Source organism: Spermophilus citellus, assembly GCF_964194105.1.
Source record: "Spermophilus citellus genome assembly, chromosome: 8".
Lineage (NCBI taxonomy): Eukaryota > Metazoa > Chordata > Mammalia > Rodentia > Sciuridae > Spermophilus > Spermophilus citellus.
In genome coordinates this window covers 57,918,866-57,939,353 of record NC_138189.1, presented here as the reverse complement: position 1 = coordinate 57,939,353, position 20,488 = coordinate 57,918,866, and the positions used below count along the sequence as shown (strand labels likewise).

The 20,488-nt window shown below is 36.1% G+C and overlaps 1 protein-coding gene across 1 annotated transcript; it reads right to left on the bottom strand.

Annotated features, from left to right (window-relative positions):
• Positions 1 to 849: 849 nt before the first annotated feature.
• Positions 850 to 19,966, bottom strand: AFP (alpha fetoprotein; the record flags this gene model as incomplete). The annotated part of the gene is made up of 14 exons (XM_081304257.1): positions 850 to 894; positions 1,536 to 1,668; positions 2,794 to 3,017; positions 4,603 to 4,741; positions 6,365 to 6,462; positions 7,175 to 7,307; positions 8,888 to 9,102; positions 11,308 to 11,437; positions 12,962 to 13,059; positions 13,960 to 14,092; positions 15,588 to 15,796; positions 17,758 to 17,890; positions 18,817 to 18,868; positions 19,864 to 19,966. The coding sequence occupies 14 exons, from the start codon at positions 19,964 to 19,966 to the stop codon at positions 850 to 852; spliced, it is 1,845 nt and encodes a 614-aa protein (XP_081160383.1).
• Between the last annotated feature and the right edge of the window lie 522 nt (positions 19,967 to 20,488).

Below are 20,488 nucleotides of genomic sequence, written 5' to 3'. Positions count from 1 at the left end.
GCCCTGGAAGCACCAAAGAGTGTTACAGAATTTCTCAAGTCACCAAGCTAACCTAGCCTTCAGTGTTGTAGGTCCTTCCGAGGTGGCTTTAATCTCCTACAGCAACCAGTCCTCAGTGATTGATTTATTTATCTATTTATTGGTTGTAGTTGGACAAAATACCTTAATTTTATTTATTTTTATGTGGTGCTGAAGATCGGCCTCACATGTGCTAGGCAAGCGCTCTATCTCTGAGCCACAACCCCAGCCCCCTCAGTGATTTTTTTTTAACAGAATATTTCAGACAATGATATATAAAACTAAAGAAATATCTGTAAATATTTACAAATAATCAGACTAGAAAAACAGAAATATCTGAGGATACTTTATTTGTTAGAGATATCTCACATAAAACTTTTCATCATTTTATAAATTTATAAGTTTTGTCAGTTGTAATTTTTAAAAAAAAAATCACACCAAACAATGACGACTCACGTTGTCTTCTTATCCTCCCTCTGAAACAACACAAAAATATATATTAAGTACTAATTAAATGAACAGGCGTAGAAGGCAATGGGCTCTATTACCTTATGTCAGGGAAACAGCACATGAGGAAGCCTTCAGATGGCATTCTCTGAAGGCTTCGAAGTAAACTAATTATTTTTTTTTAATTAGCTGAATCACTAATTTAACATTTTAGGCGTAAATTTGTCCCAGTGTATTTTTTTAAGTAAGCTTCTAAAATTAAATTACATTTATTTTTAAGGCACTTCCTAGCATCTCTCTCACTATGGGTAGATATTTGGGTAGAATCAACATTATATTTAGCCTCATTGTTACCTCATTGGATTCATTGTTACCTGAAGGAATTTAAACTCCCAAAGCAGCACGAGTTTTTGAAATCAGTTTTGGACCCTGTAAATTAATAACAAATAAAAACAATCAGAAAAAGGAATGGATGACCATGCCAGTCCTACAGGTCACTCTGTAGAATCTAGAGTGAATTCACAGGTTTGTATATTAGTCAATTGAGAAATTAAGGAATTAAAGAAATACAACTCTAAGGTCAACAAGCTGGGACAGTAGAAGCCAGAGAGGGAAAAAAATGTGAAGTCAACTACAAACCCAGCTAAAATTACTAAGCAATTGGTTTAAGACAATTCTTAGTGACTGCTGTTGATATAAAAAGGCATGCTCCTTAATGAGTTCAAAACTTTTTTTAAATTTCTCTCGATATCCTGTTTGCACAATTAATTTGTTAGATCTTTTAAATCCATTTAACAATATTGATAAATTTTAGGCCAAAAACCATTTAAATTATCATCAATTAGAGAGTCACTTACTAGTTTTTTCTACTAGGAAATAAATCAAAGTTGCCAATTTGTCATATAAAATTATAATTCTTCCTAATATTTTAGTGGGGAAAATGTGATTATTTTAAAAAACCCATGAAATTCTTCAGTCTATTTCTATATGAAATTTAAATTATTGTTTTCCCTTTTTCACTACAGAAAACTCCACACCAAGGTTTGCATGTGAAAATGAGCTGTGCTCACCTCTTGTGCAAAGCAGACTTCCTGCTCCTGGCCCTGGCAGCATGTCTCCAAAAGGCCAGAGAAATCTGCAATGACAGCCTCAAGCTGTTCCTCTGTTATTTGTGGCTTTTGCTTCACAAGGTTAATGAGAAACCTATGGTTTTAAACAACACAAAATAAGAGAGAAGTCTGTTATTCGCTAGTATTTTTCTACAGCTTCCTCCTAGAGAATTTTCAAAGCTCTAGTAACCCTCAGCCCAAACCACCAGTCCATCAAACCTTCTTCAGTCTTAGCGCACACACCTGTCTAAAGCGCTCTCATCAGAAAGACTGAGGCTGGTCCCATGCCAGCTTACCACTGGTCTGGACTTTTGTAGAATATAGATCAAACACTACTTTATGATTCTGTCATACTTTAATGTAGTGAAGTATAGTCTTTTTCTTACTTGCCTAGATTATTCTTTGCTGTTCTCTCCTCTAAAGTGTGTCTTATCCATACTCAAAGGCCCAGATTTCCAGACCCTGCCACCCACCATGATGACACCTTTACTTATAGCACTGGTAGAGCCAATTACCCCTGTACTACTCATTTAGCAATGCTTTCCCACTGGAATTAGTGTTGCCTGGGGCAACAGGGAGAGCAGGCCAGAGGAGGCAGCATTATTCTTCCTTGAAACATGCCTCAGACTGTGATAAAGAAAAAGAGGAAGAACAGGTTTTCCAAAGAAGGAAGACCATTTACAAAGCAAGTGAGTTTTAACATGCATGGGTGTTTGGAGAACATAAGCTCCACTGACTTGCATTACCATCACCATTGCAGAACGACTCCCACAATGAATTGCAATGTGTACTTCATTTCTGAACTCCCATGCCACAAGGTTGAATCAAATATGATTATTCTCTATAAAGCATACTGTAAAAACAGACTCAATTATGTGCCTCCTGTGCTTGTAATAGAAGTAACCACACTCGCCACAAAGATATACTTTAATCTCCCTAAATAGATTGTTCATTTTTCCTTAACCCCAAAATGCATTTAAATCAATAATTAAAAAGAGACAATTTTTGAAAACAGGAAATTGTGTGCTCTAGTGAATTTTTACAGAACTACTTTCCAATGAGTCTGTGAGAACAGAACTATTTTGAAAGACACCATAGGTGTTTGAGGGATAATATGTTTCACTAATCGGACCAGGAGTTGTAGATGTGCAAGAAAGAAGTCTCAACTGCTACTTGTTATTGCTGGTCTCCTCCATACTAGCAAAAGACAATTTCTTACTCTTGCTTCATGGTTTGCAGTGCTACCCCCTGGGGTTGGCACAGATCCTTATGGAAGATGAATTTATCAGCAGAGAATGGTGGAGGAACATAGGTCTCATCTATCACCAAGCTGCTGAAGCATGGCCTCCTGTTGGCATATGAAGAATTGCAGCAATGGCCAACACCAGGGTTCACAGGATTCACTTCATGCCTGATACACAAGTGTCCAATAATAAGGTCAGCCTGGTTAGAAGAAGGAGAAAGAAGAAAGCAAGGAGATGGGATATTAGTCACAAAGTTGGTTCAGGTTTTCAGAAAACTTTTGTGATCATTTTTAATGTCCAGCAAATTATAATTAATATTGAAGGAAAAAATTGCTATGTGTGTAGAATCATGTGTTGCCATTTTATAAATCCAGTGCTCACCAATTTGTTGGGGATGAATCTTTGGTTTTAGTGACAGATGTTACCTTATTGATATTGAAGACAGTCTTTGAGCTATTTGGTATCAGCTATTTGAAACACCTCTAAAGGGGGAAAACGTCTCATCCCTGATCCTTGAAACATACATGTTTGTTTCCTGTGTATGTCTAGTTGAGCCTTACTTTCGAGATACAGAGGATCACTTTCTGAAGATAAGAATGGTGCAAACTGAGCTCTCTGCCAACTATATCCACACATACATACAGCTAACACAAAAGAAACAGGGCCAATATCCATGTGCCATGAAAGTTTTTCTAATGTGGAACCTTGCTGCTTTCCACACTTCATAGACATCTTAAATGCCTAGGAAAAACTTTCAATAAATGTTAAACATGCTTTGTGTATACACTATCTTTCAGGTTAATGCGATAGGAGTTACTCAGATTACATAGTTTCAGAGAGCTATCCTATGAAGATGGTACAATTTCATTCTAAAATGTCAGATGAAAAAGCGGAATCTTAGTGACATGAGTATAGCTTCCAGAATGACACAACTAGGAAGTGGTAAAATGGGCTGGGGTGTAGGAAAGAAGCCCCAGAACCTCCACTCCTGGATTGTTACACCACCTGGCATCCCTGCAGCTTCTCAGGGAAGAATTTGGTCACTGAGTAAGGTAACAGTCACAGGAAACTCTCCTTTTGCTCCTAATCTTTGGGGACATGAAAACCAATTAATAAATAACTCCTCATGGTCAAAAAGAAGAACAAGGAAAACCTGATATATAATTTAATTCACTATTGTGACATTAAGGAAAAATAATTTTTAAAAATTCAGTCTGTAATCATATATGACATGAGTGACTAGAAAGTAAAGATTATTGCTGTTAATAACTGGAAAGTCATTTTTACCAGTCAGAATATGGGACTTTTTTACACTATTCTAAACCTTATATCCTGTCAAAGGGAACAAATTTCCCCTGGTATCATTATAATGATAAGATTGTTCTACAAAAAGGCAAAAATCTAAGTATGGCTCAAGTCACATGGCAAATTTTAGTCTATTGAGGGTACAGCTTTTTCTTTCTTTTGTAAATTAAAGTAAGCATTTGATGAGCAAAAAAGAGGAAATACGAGGTTAGTATTCCATCTTTCCTGCACAGAAAGCTTGCTCAGACATTGTGCCATCGCCTGGTTGCATTTCCACCATCCCTTCTAGAAGGACTGGAGTCCTGGCCACAGGCCTCCCATTTGGAGCTGGGTTCTCAGGTCGCCAATTGCACCTCACTGAAGGAGCTTGCTAAAACTGTCTCCATGCTGGGTTCTCCCATTTCCCCTACATGGGAATTAGAAGGCCACTTCAAGTCAGGCAGAAGAAACCAGATTAAAAACTTAAAGAAAACACTCACCGCTCCCTCACCACAGGCCAGTTGCTTATCCTCGCTGAGTTGGCAACACGTGGCTGCCGTGTTGGCCATTTTCTTGGTGAGGGCCATCAGCTCAGCGGAGGTCAGTTGAGGCACTTTCTTCACATAAGAAACGAGAAACCTGAAAGAAGCATTTTTCACCAAGTCCTGGTGAGTCCATCATGAGTTTTTGGATTCCTTGCTCCTCTCAATGACCTACTTCTGACATCAGAAGATTCAGTACTTGGACTGACTTATGGGCCAAGGACCTGAACAGACACTTCTCAGAGGAGGACATACAATCAATTAACAAGTACATGAAAAAATGCTCACCATCTCTAGCAGTCAGAGAAATGCAAATCAAAACCACCCTAAGATACCATCTCACTCCAGTAAGATTGGCAGCCACTATGAAGTCAAACAACAACAAGTGCTGGCGAGGATGTGGAGAAAAGGGTACACTTGTACATTGCTGGTGGGACTGCAAATTGGTGAGGCCAATTTGGAAAGCAGTATGGAGATTCCTGGGAAAGCTGGGAATGGAACCACCATTTGACCCAGCTATTGCCCTTCTCGGACTATTCCCTGAAGACCTTAAAAGAGCGTACTACAGGGATACTGCCACATTAATGTTCATAGCAGCACAATTCACAACAGCTAGACTGTGGAACCAACCCAGATGCCCTTCAATAGATGTATGGATTAAAAAAAAATGTGGCATTTATACACCATGGAGTATTACGCAGCACTAAGAAATGACAAAATCATGGAATTTGCAGGGAAATGGATGGCACTAGAGCAGATTATGCTAAGTGAAGCTAGCCAATCCCTAAAAAACAAATACCAAATGTCTTCTTTGATATAATGAGAGCAACTAAGAACAGAGCAGGGAGGAAGAGCAGGAAGAAAAGATTAACATTAAACAGAGACATGAGGTGAGAGGGAAAGGGAGAGAAAAGGGAAATTGCATGGAAATGGAGGGAGACCCTCATTGTTATACAAAATTACATATAAGAGGTTGTGAGGAAAATAAACAAGGAGAGAAATGAATTACAGTATATGGGGTAGAGAGAGAAGATGGGAGGGGAGAGGAGGGGGGATACTAGAGGATAGGAAAGGTAGCAGAATACAACAGTTACTAATGTAACTGTTACTAACAACAGTTACTAATAGGGCATTATGTAAAAATGTGGATGTGTAACCGATGTGATTCTGCAATCTGTATTTGGGGTAAAAATGGGAGTTCATAACCCACTTGAATCTAATGTATGAAATATGATATGTCAAGAGCTTTGTAATGTTTTGAACAACCAATAAAAAAAAATCTTGAAAAAAAAAAAAGAAGAAGATGCAGCTACTCTCAACATCACTCTCTCTGTACTATCCTCATCCAAACATGTCGCCATTAAAAGGTAAAATCTGGGCAGAAGGCTGACTTTTATTCCTAACCTCAGCATCCCACTGATTGTAACTGATTTTTGTGTGTGTGTGTGTGTGTGTGTGTGTGTGTGTGATTTTAACTGTGACAAACCATGGAAGAATGAATGTCTTTAAATATTTGCAAGGTTTGAGGAAGATAAAGCCAGTTTCACAGATCAGACTTCACAGAGTCCTAAAAGGGGAAATGGGGTCGGCTACGCTCTCTCGAGGGAAATGAGGTAAACAGATTATACTGACTTCCATTAGAAATAGGAACTGAAATGAGAGTAGTCTTTCATCATTAAGTAATTTTAAATCACTGAAAATACTATTTACAAAAACGTACGCATTTTGTAAGTAATATTGTCCTAATTTCTGGAAGAGGCCACAGCTTCGCTTTGCCAGTGCTTGGCTCTCCTGGGTGTATTTCTGTAATTCTTCTTCCTGAAAATACAAACATTATTGGATACATTTTTCTCTCTTCCTGGACTCTCTATATAACTGTATATAAAATTGATCAATATTTTATGCTATTATGAAACCAGTCTTAGAGGTTTTTTTAAATATTAAAGGTAATAAAGTATAAATTTTAAGAATTAAAGGAAATGGACTTGGAGAGATTTAGTTTAAAACTTTGTGAATCACAAAATTGATAGCAGAACTCCATCTCTGCATAAAAGTTAACAGTTCTTTCTGTACAAAATTTCTGTCTTTCTGGATCTATCCAGAAATGAATATTATCTTTATTCTGTGTACAAAGAATGTTTGGTTAACAATTTTATTCTTAAGTAAGGCACTATTTGCTGACTATTAGTTAATAACAACTTAATGTCTATATTAATCATTCATTGATATAACTAGCTAACTACTAGTCAATAACTAGAATATTTCAAAGAGTTTTTTCAGTGCTGGGATTTGAACCCAGGACCTGACTCAGGTACTCTACCACTAAACTTCATCCACAGCTTTTTTAAAATTTTATTTTCAGACAGGGTCTTGCTCAATTTCCCAGCCTGGCCTGTAATTTTCAATCCTCCTGCCTTAACCTCCCAAGTAGCTGGGATTACAGGTGTGCACCACCACATCCAGCAGATTTTTAATGGATACTCTCAATCCATTTATTTCAGGTTTTCTATGAAATTATCAATCAACTTACCCCTTTATCCTGGCATTCAAGAGGGTTTTCAGACTGAACACACTTCTCCAGTAGCTCCTGGTATCCTTTAACAACTCTTAGAATTACTGGAACAGCAAGCTCAGGATGTCTTCTTGAATATTCATGAACAAAACTAAAATATGTGGGGATAATATCATAAATCCTTGGAACTAAGACAAAATGAAATCATTGCTTTCCTAACCAATCCTGTGTAATAGTGTCGACGGAAGTTAAAAATCAGATAAATAAAGCTGGACATCAAATATGATCTGAACACAGTGAATGACAATACTATGAATATAAACCATGTCCCTCAAGTTGTCCAGTAAAATGGTATTTTATTTTCTTTTGCAGCTCATGTTGGCTTTTCGATTGTGGATTTTTACCTTCATTCGTTGTGCCTACTTTATGCTAACATTTCTTTAGGCAGTAAGGAGACAACACTGTGTAAGATAAAATGCCGGCCCTCTCCTGTGTTAGAGAGAGGCAGAATCAAGCAAACAGGGGGGAGGTCATCTATCTCAGGTAGTGATACATCGATAAAGGGAAAGAAAGATGGAAGAGAGGAAAGGAGGTAACTCCCATAAGTGGAGAGGACACTAATTTAGCAAGGGATCAAGAAAAGCATCTCTGGGCAGTAATATCAGACAGAGACCTGGGTGAGGGAAGCAATACAAGTGCCCGGCTGGGAGGACCATTTCTGCTAAGACCCTTTTCACCAGAAGAAATGCTTCTGTTAAGCAAACAATTAGCTTTAGAGGTGTGTGGATATGTAAACTTAAAGATAACTCTTGAGTTTACTGACTATACTCCCAGATTATAGGAATTGGTCATATTAAGTTCTTCCACCAATAAAATGTCAAGATGTGTCTCCCAATTCTGGTCTTAGTTCCAATTTTCATAATTTTATTTAGCAGGTCAAACAATGTGTAAATGTCTAATTTTAATGTAACAAAACTACAATATTTTCAGGGAATATTAGAAAGAAAATTGGGCCATTATTTTTATTATTGCATCAGAATCAGACTTTTAAATTTGGAAGAACCTTGAAGATCATTAACTATAATGTCCTAAGAGTTGCACAAATGCAATTCTTTAGTGTTTATAGACACATACAATAAGGGAAAATATATTTACCTGACTGCTTACTTCCCTAAAGGCAAATGTAATAAGAACACGGTCTGTGAATTCTATTACAACAAACTACCCTACTGCAGATGTATCTAAATGTGCCTTGATTTTCTAAAAATATACAACACATATTCAACAAATAACAAATAAACCTTCTATCTATGGAGTTGTATTTTTGGGAAAAGTTCTTTAAATATCCATGACAATAAAGAACATTTTTAACCATAAGTCATTCTCATTACAAAATATCTATACCTTATTCGACATTTCAATGGTGACCATTATATGAATAAACTATTATAATGACAATGATTCTTACTCCAAAGACATTGCTATTAAATAAAATGCACTTTGTACGTAAGCCAGTTAATAACAGATGGTGAAAGCCTCACCTTTGTAAGATAGATGCCTTTCCCTTTTCTCTAGTTATCTGCCTACATCTCTTTCAACTCAGAATATTCTAGCCAAACATCCTCACATATGAGTTTAAAAACCATCACTCTCCACTTCAACCACACAAAGCTGCCAGCCACATAATGATCTCAACTTGTTGAACACACATTTGCAGAGAGAGTGTGTTACCTTGCTAAGAAGATGTTTCTTTCAGCTGAAGAAAACTGGTTGAAATCTCTATCTCCTAAAAACCTGTTGAGGGTTGGAGACAGACCTTCAGGTTTGTCGTCATTTTCTGCGTGGATTATACAATGACCTAGTTCAAGTGTGGGCAATTTGCAGCATTCTGCTATTTTGCTTGACAGAGCATCTTGTTGAGAACAAATGTATGACATAATTTTTTCCTGTAGTTGGAAACACAAAACATAAGTCTTAAAGTTTTGTTCTGTAAGTAGGGACTCAGAGCCAGTTCTAGGGTGAAAAGGAGGAAGGAAGGAGAAGACAGGGAGGGAGACAGAGGGAGAAGGAAATTATGGAGAACAAATTTTCCACTCCATCTTTACTAAGAATGAATAAGTAATTATTTTTTAAAAAACCAGGATTGAGGAAAGAGGAAAGAATAGAGCAGAGGAAGGGAAGGAAGAAGAGAGGAAGGAAGAAGAAAGAAGACACTTTCCTTGTCTCCCATCCTAAAAAGTGCTTTTGTCACTCCTATCCAGGTACGCATTTGTTCAATTATTTTCCCCATAGTTGTCAGATAAACCCTATCATTTCAGTACGAAGGCCTCAAAAAAAGAGGGAAATCAAATAGCAACAAATAGTATTCAAGTTCACCTCTACACAACATTTGCTGCTGTTGTCAAGAAAAGCAAAACTTTCCATTCTGTATCAGAACAATCTGCAGTGACCCACTATTCCCACCAGAGGGCAGTGCACCCAAGTGGTCAAAAAGGTCAAGCTTTCAGATACACTCCCTGTCATGGGACTGAAAATTCCAGGCATTCTCAGCCGGGTCAATTAGAATCCATTCTTCAGCTTGTAAAATCTAACTTACGTATCATATGGAAATTAACTTTAAAGGAAAAGAGTCGTTATGAATTCCAATTTTTAAATAGGTTTTAAAAGTAACTATGAAAAGCAACAAAATTAGAGCTGTGGATGTAGCTCAGTGGTAGAACATTCAGCTGGTGCATGTGAGGCCCTGGATTTGATTCCTAGCACGAGGGAGGGGTGGGGGGGGAAACTAGTTAAGAAAATGAACAAAATTCCCACTTAAAAACTGAGAAAGCTGACCTCAAAAAAAAATAAAATGAAATAGTTCTTGTTGATGTTCCTAGTCTGTGTGTAAACTCCTCTAGATGAGAAATTCAGTGAGGTGGCAAAGTTTCCAGTTCATCCCCCTCAGCAACTCACTCCAGGACTCTGCTATGCTCAAGGGCTGTCACTCTGAGGCCTCTCCTGCACCTTGGCTACTTGCAGATTCTAAAACTAGCTGCCATGGGAATGGGCTGAAATGAGCATTAACTCTGCATGGTCAGCCCTCTAGAATCCAGGTTCCAGCCTGGTTTTCAGGTCATTTGAGCATCTGAGATAGTGATTTTAAGCTTCCTCTGAGAGGAGAGTGTGTCACAGGGGACCAGAGAGGAAGAACATTGGGAATAGGCAGGACTTTTGTACAATGTCTGAGGGGTCTAGAGTTGGTCCAAATAGCCACATTGCTTTGATCACCACTGACTATAGCATGCAAAAGGAATCTGTTGCTAGGGCTTTGGGTTTTGTTTAATTCTCCTAGAGCTCTTTATTCACACCTCTCTTAGGCCATGAATAGCTTTTGGCCTTTCAGAAAAATGTATTGTGTTCTTTTAGTTGTATTCAATCATTCAACAAATTGTAATAGAATGCTTTTCACATGCCAGGCATTGTCCTATAGAGAGTAAACAAAAAACAGTCCCTGACTTCAAGGAGGTCACTGTCTTATCTCTCCTATCAGACTAGAAATTCCTGGAGGTCAATTTATGCCTTCCTAACAAGTGTCCCTCACTGTGGCTAGCCCATAGAAAGTATGTAATATGTGTTGATCAAATGAAGAAATAAATGGAAGGAAAAAACAATACATTAAAAGTAAAGAGCTTGGGGTTGGGGCTATGGATCTGAGGTAGAGCACTCACTTAGCATGTGTGAGTCACTGTGTTCTATCCTTAGTACCACATAAAAATAAATAAATTAAATAAAGGTAATGTATCCATCTACAACTAAAAATATTTTTAAAAATAAATAAAAAGTAAAGAGCTTGCCCCTAAAAACCCTGTATGGAGGTCTCCTGGGAGATCATATCTTCTTTAGATGTAAGAAATGAATGGGTCCTTGTCTTACAAAAGGGGACATCCATCCCTGAAGTAAAAGCCAGGATCAGAAAAGATGGCTTAAGTTTTATTAGCAAGAAGTGGGTAACATCACGTGGTCGCCTAATTAGCCATATCCTGTGACCAACTGAAGCCAGACAGCCTCCTCTCTTTAAGAACCAGACCAAAAAAAAAAAAAAAAAAAAAAAAAAAGAAAGAAAGAAAAGGGAGCAGAAATACATATTTTTAGGGAACAAGGCTCCTCACCCCATCCTGCAGACACTCCAACACATTTCCTCTGCAACACTCCTCATGTATGTGGGCCACGTCCAAAACCAGCTTCTGAATTTCAGTAAAATTTGCTCTGGGAAACTTTTGACTCAGCTTAGCAACAGTTCTAGGAGAAGAAGAAAGGATTTAAAAATCAATTTGGGTTAGCTATCAAAATGATGTAGTATTCAGAGAGTATCAGCAATGTTAAAACTCAGAGGAAGAACAGAAACATGCTGTTTCAAAAGAAAAGGAAGCACTTCTCACGTCTTGTCAAGTCCTGCTCAGTCTTTCAAGGCAGTAGCTCTGTACATGGCAACCTGGCCCCCAAAATTATTTGGAAATTGAGATTTTTTTTTTTTTTTTTTTTTTTTTTTTGGAGATTGGTGTACCAGGGATTGAACTCAGGGCACTCAACCACTGAGCTACATCCCCAGCCCTATTTTGTACTTTCTTTAGAGACAAGATCTCACTGAGTTGCTTAGCACCTCACCATTGCTGAGGCTGGCTTTGAACTCACGATCCACCAGCCTCAGCCTCTTAAGCCACTAGGGTTACAGGCATGCGTCACCACACCTGGTATAAATTTTATGTTTTTACCCAATAGCAAGCATCTGGTATCATTTTAGGGAGTAGATAGAAATATTAAAAAGGCTAAACAATTAAGAAATGGAAAATTCTATAACAATGATAATCATTTTTCACTTTGGGTTTAAAAAAAAAACACTTCTGAGAATCCAGGGAGGTGTGCATATGTGCAAATCAAACAAATGGAAGAAGAAAGTGGAGCAGACTGAACATTACAGATATGTCATCATGCCAAGACGTAGCTTGGCTGGAATGGAAGTAAAAAATAAAAATTCCAGGTTCTTCTACTTGTTTCATTAAATTTTAAGAGATGAGTGTGTGAAGCCACTGCTTCTACTGATGAAGATGGATTTTCTTTATAAATTTGGAGCATTAAACTTTAATTACTTAGAGATAAATTATCGAGTCAATACAGTCATATCTTAATTTCTACTTTATTACTAAGATAAATTTAAATAAAGTAGTTCATAAATCTGTTTTTAAATTTCAAATAGAATTGGAAGGTAGTTAAAGGATAAATCTGACCTCTGCCAAGAAGAGATTTTAGTCAGTTTAGAACTAATGGGGTGAATATAAATTTGCATCTAGTTCTCCACTGTGTATAATATTCTCTAATATGTTATTTAATAAACAAACTCTGAATGAACATACCTATTACTCTTTACAGCAACAATTGATTTAAGAGACCTTATAGTATATTAGGAAGCATAATTAATGTAAAGAATATCTTGGTAAGCCACAAGCTTTAGATTATTCTCAGTGAAGGCTGTTGCAGAGGAGCTAGGAAGACATAATCTAATGAGGAGATACAATTTGATTGCAGGCAGTAACTTAAAGAGTATCTAGGAGAGACAATAATATAAACCTCCAGTTTTTTCTCCGAGGGTTATCTCAGCAAAGCTGAGAGAACCCAGTACTAAGATCCTAGGATTCTGATCACAGTAGCCCTCATCAAATGAGACTTCACTCTTTATAACAGCAACACTCAGAAAAATGAACCTTAATTGCAAGCTAATAATTCTAACAAATCTCACCTGCATCCCTAGATAGAGCTTAAACTTACATGGCTTGGAAAATGAGGGGTTCGAAAGTTCTCTTTACTGCACACACATGTTGATTTAACAAGCTGCTTTCTTTTAATTCTTTTGTAATCGATGCTGCCTAAGGCGGAAAAGTATAAATAAGGTTGTAAGAAAGTTTGTATTTTCTTTTGTAAGTTCTAAGAATTAGGAAAACAGCACATATAGGTAAAACACAAGACTCTACAAATTTTTTTTGCCATGAACTATAAACGCTATACAATTTTGTGAAACATTACTCCATCATTCTTTGAGATTATTCATTCTTTCTTTTAGATTAGTTGAGATGTTTATATACCAGATTGATTTATTAAAAATATCTCAAACAAAAAGATTATAATTGGGGGGATCATGAGTGAATACAGCTATAAGACTTATTTACATATAGCTTTAAGACAGATTGAAGCTTGATAATTTCTGCTCAGTTACAAAAAGTAAATTTGCATCATAACCTGACATCGAGAATAGTAATAATTCTTAGGAAATTTTTATAGAACTTTGGGTCTCGAGTAGCTAATTGTGGATATCATTCTAGCTTTGCAAACCTGGGAAAGCTATTTGCTTTTTAAACCTAAGTTTCCCTGTTCAATTAATAACAATAATACACCTTAAATTTATTCTAAGGACTAAAAGTAATGAATATAAAGTATCCCAGTTCTCTTTGATTTTTTCTCTCTTCTCCTACTCTTCCCTTTCTCCATTTTCTTCCACATATTTCACTTCTCTCTTTTACATTATCATCTCTTTCTCTGGCTTTCCTTCTAGATCCCACCAAACTTAATAATAATTGTTGGCTGAGTGAATGAATGAAAACAGAAAAATCCCATTTTTTTTCTCACAAAGAATATCAGAGTGCTGGAAGTGCTCTATTCTGAAAAATAAATAAGCTTTTCACTGAAAGCCTGTTTTCATTTTGAATGTTGGTTCCAATGAATCATAGCCAGACTACACATTGGCTCAGATGTCCATACAAATCAGATACCTTGGTCTGGAAGCAGTCAGCAGCATTTTCAGCTTTGCAACAAAGTGGAATCATTTTGTCATAGCCAGCAGCTAGAGAGAGAATGGTGGGCGCATACAGGAAGGGGTGCCTTCTTGATATCTCATAGATGCATCTATGAAAGGAGTAGAAGGTAAAAGTTTCAAAGAGGCATAAAAATAAGACTACTTCTGCTTGGAACTGGACTCTGAAATTTGTTTAAAGATTCAGGTAAATGGATAAAGTTGGAGAAGATAATGCTAAGTGAAGTTAGCCAATCCCCAAAAAAACAAATGTCAAATGTTTTCTCTGATATAAGGAGGCTGATTCATAGTGGGTAGGGAGAGGGAGCATGGGAGGAATAGAGGAACTCTAAATAGGGCAGAGGGGTGGGAGGGGAAGGAAGGGGGCAGGAGGTTAGTTAGCAAGGATGGTGGTGTGATGAGCATCGTTACCCAAAGTACATGTATGAAGACATGAATTGGTGTGAACATACTTCATATACAACCAGAGATATGAAAAATTGTGCTCTATATGTGTAATATGGACTGTAATGCATTCTGCTGTCATATATTTTTAAAAAATAAATAAATAAAAGATTTTTTAAAAGATTCAGGTAACAACAAACAACAGGAAAAACTTCAGAGGGCTTTATCTTTGCTCTGTTCTGAAAGGGAAACCAGTCATATTTTTTTCTAGATGCTGTCAGTAGAGAAACTTGGGTGGGAGTGGGGGATATATCTGATAGATAATACAAGATTCTATTATGAAAACCAATAGGCAGAAATGCTGACTATGATTCTTATTAAAGTGTCTTTTTCACTATGTCTACTCAGCCAGGTTTGAGGACTCATGGCCAGGCTGCTGCTGAGCAAAGCTGAAAATTGGACCCTTTTTTTTTTTTTCCTTGTCAGTGCAAAATGGAATCATCCACCTTGGCATCCTCCACAGCACAGGTAAGGGCAAGTTCTGCCTCTGGTTCAAGGAGTAATCAGGAAAATGGATATGACAAAGAAGTAGCTATGAACTTCCTAGACTTCCACCTGGGTTCAAATATCAGCCCTTTGCTTTCACCTCCTAAGCTTTAATTTCTTCATCGACAAACCAGGAAAAGGAAGAAGAATGAAGAGGAAGAGGAGAAAGCAGCATCAAAGGGTGTTTGTGAGCCATAAACCATCTTTTATGCCAAGCACATTTTGTCCTCAGCATGCTATGTGCTCAATAAACCTTAGCCCTGTTTATGTATCTTAACTATGCCTGGATCTCTGATTTTTTTTTTAATTTTCAGGCAATTTGATGAGCATAATATGCCAATATTTGGCACTGAAAGAAGTCATTTTGTGCAGTATTAATATATTCCTGAGCTAGGTAAATTTGAGATTAAAGGGAAAAAGGCAGATATATCTCCAGAGACTAATGCAACATCTTCTGCGTCCGTTTTGTGGTCCATACTGCATGTAGCATGCTGTGCTTTAAAAGTTGCACTTAAAATTGTTCTATCATTACCTGGTGTAGGCCTCAGCAGATACAACCCAAAGCATTATTCCTACTTCTCTGCACTTCGGAGTACACCAGTAAATTGCAGAAATACTAAATTGTTTGGTACTGCTCCTTTTGGGGGTTTTCCTTACTTGTTCATGAATGTCTCCCTGTCTTCTTCATATGCTTTACAACTTGTGGCAGGCTCTGGAACTTGGAAGGGTGGAAGGGCTGGAGCAGCCTTCTTGTGAGCAAGTAAGCAACTATGTCTTTCCTCTCCACTTCGGCTGCAACAGTCTGAAAGTCCATACTTTTCAAAAATTTCCTTCTCATGGCAAATTTCTTCCAGAAAGGCAGACATCTGTAAGAAAGCTTTTCTTTTAATAAAAGGCAACTATTTTACTTAAAAGTTCTCTAAAGCACATGAAATTTTTTTCTAATAACTAAAGCCATAACTATAGATTAAGAAAATTCCAGACACAAATTCCAACACTTTTAGTTTGGATCTGACAAGATAGCTTTCTTCATTGCCTTTGGGATTAGTAATTTCTGTCCTTGAGTTATACACATGACTATTAGAAAGAGTTATTTTATTTTAAAGGGAAAAGAACCATGAAATATTTTGTCTTTCCCCACTTAATTTTAAATTCTGTGTTATTTTCTCTTTTATGTTATCAATAATTTGGCCCCAGGATATATATATAAGCTTTCCACGTTTGTATATAAAACGTGTTTCGGAGACAATCATTTCTCACAGTCTTTTTATGACAAGACGTTGATCTAAAATCGGATTTTATTTCCAGTTAAAAATGAAAATGACTTCAAAACAAAATAAAAATTGAAGCATTTTTCATTGGTCAAAACTACAGATTTAGCTGAAAAGTTTAAAGCACTTATTTGGTGCTTTAATTTTACCCAATGTGGATGATGACACCAATATCTCAAAAGAAAGCTTCTAAGAAATACATGTGGTTAGTTCATCTCAGAAAACCTTTTATTTTGCTTTTAACTTGTTAATATTTAGATAATCCTGAAAATTTTAATTAAGACTTTTAATTTCTGATCCATATTAAATAAAAGAAACCTTTAACTTCACTATAATAAATTATCAAATGGTAACATTACCTTGAATCTCTAATTGGATATAAAGTTGAATAGGAAGTATATTTTACATAATTTATACATAAATTTATGTATACATAAATTTAAAAAGATTATCAGGACAAGTCGAAAACATAGATGGAAAAACCAAGATTTTATTAATGCCAAAGTTTCAGAGTTGGAAAACACTTTATTTCTTAAAAGGGCACCTACAGTGGTCCCAACAGATTGCCTTTAGGTCACTTCAACCCTACGATGCAGAGGATTTGGGGGGCCTTTTGTTGCACAATAGGATATCTCAAATCAATATTCATTTCTATATTGAGATAAAATAAAATGTAACTACTATTTATTGAGCATCTATACTGGGACAATTTTATACTAAAAATAAATACTCATTCCTTACTTAAGTTTAATTTAACAGGGTCCTATGTTTTGATGCTATTATTTGTTTGCTAATGTTGGCAACCTGTTTATATGTGCTGAGCACCTCACATTTACCAGAGTGTTGGGTATAGTTTAATGAAGTTACTAAAGATGCTAGTTCTGAACCCATGTGTCTGATTTGAATTCTGATTTTATGGTTCCGTTAAGAATTTGGCTTAACCTTTCCTGTGCTTCAGCTTCCTCAACTGGAAAATGAGACCAATCTCCTAGGATTATTATAAAGATTTGATAAATTAGTATTTGTAAGCAAAGCTGATATTCTGCCCACAGACTCTTAGCCAGAGTCTCTTGACTCACACACTGTACACACTGTACAACCATTCTGATTCATGAGTGTTATCTGTTACATCATATTTTGATTATCAGTGTGTTTGTAGCACTCCCTAGAATAATGACAAACACATAGTATATTTAATACAAATTAACAGCTATTACTATTATTGTATCAACCTCCATGATAACTCTGAATTAGACCTAATCTTGTCCCTTGTGTTATAGATAAGAAAACTAAAGCCCCCCAAAGGAGTTAGTTAAGTAATATGCCTACAGTCACAAAGAGAATCTCTATAATCTGAACTCCTAGTCACCATGCTTTTATTGTTTGCAATAGCTACTAATTTTTTCATCTGTGCCCTTTGGCAAATCACAATTTATCTAATCCTTCTTTCACACAACACTCTTTAAAAATTTAAATGCATGCCTTCCCTGTATCTTCTCTTCTGTATTCCAAATTTTGGTCCAATATCATGGTGATTTTTTTTATTATACACTCACCTGGTTTTCTAAACATTCTGCAGGATGCTCACCATCAGTGGGTTTCTTAATTACAGCCAATACATCATTGGTCATTTTCCTTATCTCTGTGTAAGTGGCTCCATGAACAAACTGGGCAAAAAATATGGTAGCTCTGAAACAAAAATGCATGTGAATGCTTAAGGAGCAGATTCATATCAAACACTTTTCTCAAGTATATTTGTTTGATTTTCTGTTTATTGTCTAACTTGTTTAGAGGGTGATATTTGCTTTAAAAAAGAATCTAGTCATCCGGAAGGAAGTGTCAGTCCTGTTTCTTTTTCCTTTTTTATATTTCTCCAGAAATATACATATGGCTTTTAAAAGTCAAAAATACTGGATTTCCCAAAAAAGTTGTTCCTACTTTTATAGTCACCCACTCACTGTAATGCACTCATAATTGAGGGTATCTATATTTAAAGTTTTCTGCTTTTAATTTAAGCAAAAACTTAGTCATTAGACCTCTACTTGTGTCTACTCGCCTCAAAACCTGATCCAAGACAATGGTGCTTCTGGACTGATTCAAAGCAATGTGTGTATTTTCTGTAATCAAGCAGTGCCAGCAACACATGCCTTTAAATACCTTATTAGAAATTTTAAAAATGTGGAAAGAAGAAGAGCATCCAAGGAACAATATGCTTTCCACAAATAACAAAAAGATGGAGTATACTACCTCCTACAATTTGCTACTAACATTTCAATAGAATGCAGAAAAGGGAACATTATATCTATTGGTATCTATGAGAAAAGTTCCTGAATTCATACATAGTTGTCATTGATCAGAAACTAATCTTCAGTTTCTAGAATCTGATTTGGTTGGCTCCATGGAATTCTAAGTCATCTAGAGGTTAATAGCTAAAACATTGGCCAAAGTTCTACCTTTTCAGTATCAATTTGATACTATAGATAACATTTCTTGAAATTGTTTAATTTGCTTTTTTAATTTAAAAATTCATAGGGCTATCTAATTTCATTTCATTACCTATCTAAAATTATCTGTGCTTTGCAGATCTAAAGGGCATTTTTACAAGAAAAACTTACAGGTCAACTAAATTCATCTCTGCAGAACATTGGGAAGAATCCAGTGTGGAAGCTGGAAAACAAAAGAAAGTCATGAAAAGTGGTGTTTTCAACTGCATCCAGGAAAGCAATCCTGTTACATAAATGTTTGGATTTAAATTGCAACTATTAATTTTAGAACTAAGAAATCATTAGACATCTCCTATCTAAACATCTTAATTTTATACTTGAGAAAACTAGGAAACTAAGGAGAGAAATTAACAAAAAAAAGTTTATAGTAGACCTAACACTAAAATCCGGACCTCATGTTTTCCTATCATTTGGTTTCCCCCTAAATTTTAATACTCTAATTGGCTTGATTTTTTTTTAACTTGGAATTGAACTCAGGGGTTCCCACCACTGAGCTACATCCCCATTTCTTCTTTTCTTTTTTTTAATTTTGAGACAGGGTCTTGCTAAGTTGCCAGGACTATCTTCCAACTGGTCAAAGCTTGTCTTGAACTTGTGATCCCCTTGACTCATTCTCCTGAAGTGCTGGGATTGCAGGTGTGTGCCACTGTATCTGGCCCTAATTGGCTTGAGAAGCAAATGGTTAAAAACATATTTCAGTCATCATTTTGAACACATGCCACAGTTTGTTCATTTGTATACTAGTCACAGTATTACCTTTTCAGAAAGTCAAATAATGATCCATTTTTCTAAATTAAGAATAACAATGTTACTTACTTTTAACAGTCTGAGGAAATGTTAGAGATGAAAGTGCCAGGATTATGGCCTGGTATACATACATATAGATTTTTTTTCAAAGTAAATATATACACAGATTAAAAATAATGTGCAAAAATTAATGCAACATGGCACGTATGAGGCATTCATTGGTCATATTAAGCACAGCTCTATGATTTTGTAAATCTCTTATAAAGTAATAAGCTTATCTTTCATTTGAATGTACTCACCAGCTAAATCTTTTTTCTCTGTGTGAATCAATAAATACATCAAGGCAAATGAATAAACACAAATTTAAGAATTTTGATCAAAGGCAAAAAAGAAAGACACCAAGTATCTCACCTATTCCATATGCATTATTATGCAGTGTTCTGGATTCGGTAAAAGTTAGTAGGAAGGCTAGAAAAATTGATACCACCCACTTCATGGTTGCTGGATGTCCCATTGTTGGCAGTGGCAGAGCAGGATATTCAAAATCATCCTGAAACTCTTTTTTATATCCTCCATGGGCAATGCCTGTTAACTAGTAACCTTTTGTTAGTATATCCATTACTTTATTTCCTTAGGTTGGAAATGGGACATTTTGCCAATAATTAACAGCACAGGGATTATTTGTATTTTATGTTCAAGGACACAGACCTCTTCAGAGTGGAAAAACATTTTGCAGATTCATTCTGTTGTGGAAATATAACAAATATACTTCTCAAATGACAAAGTATTCAAACAGATGATTTTTCCCTAAATTGCAGAATAAGTAATCCCTTTCAAATTAAAAATGTTAATGTCATAAAGAAAAAAACCCTAATCTTGGTATGCAACTCAACTAAATATATTATTTCTTTAAAAATATTAGTTAAAAACTTGTAAACCAGACACTGAACACATTGTTGGACCAATTCACACTCTCCATTAAAAAGTACATTTCTTGATTATTATATATTTATTGGTTAGCTCAAAAACACTTTTC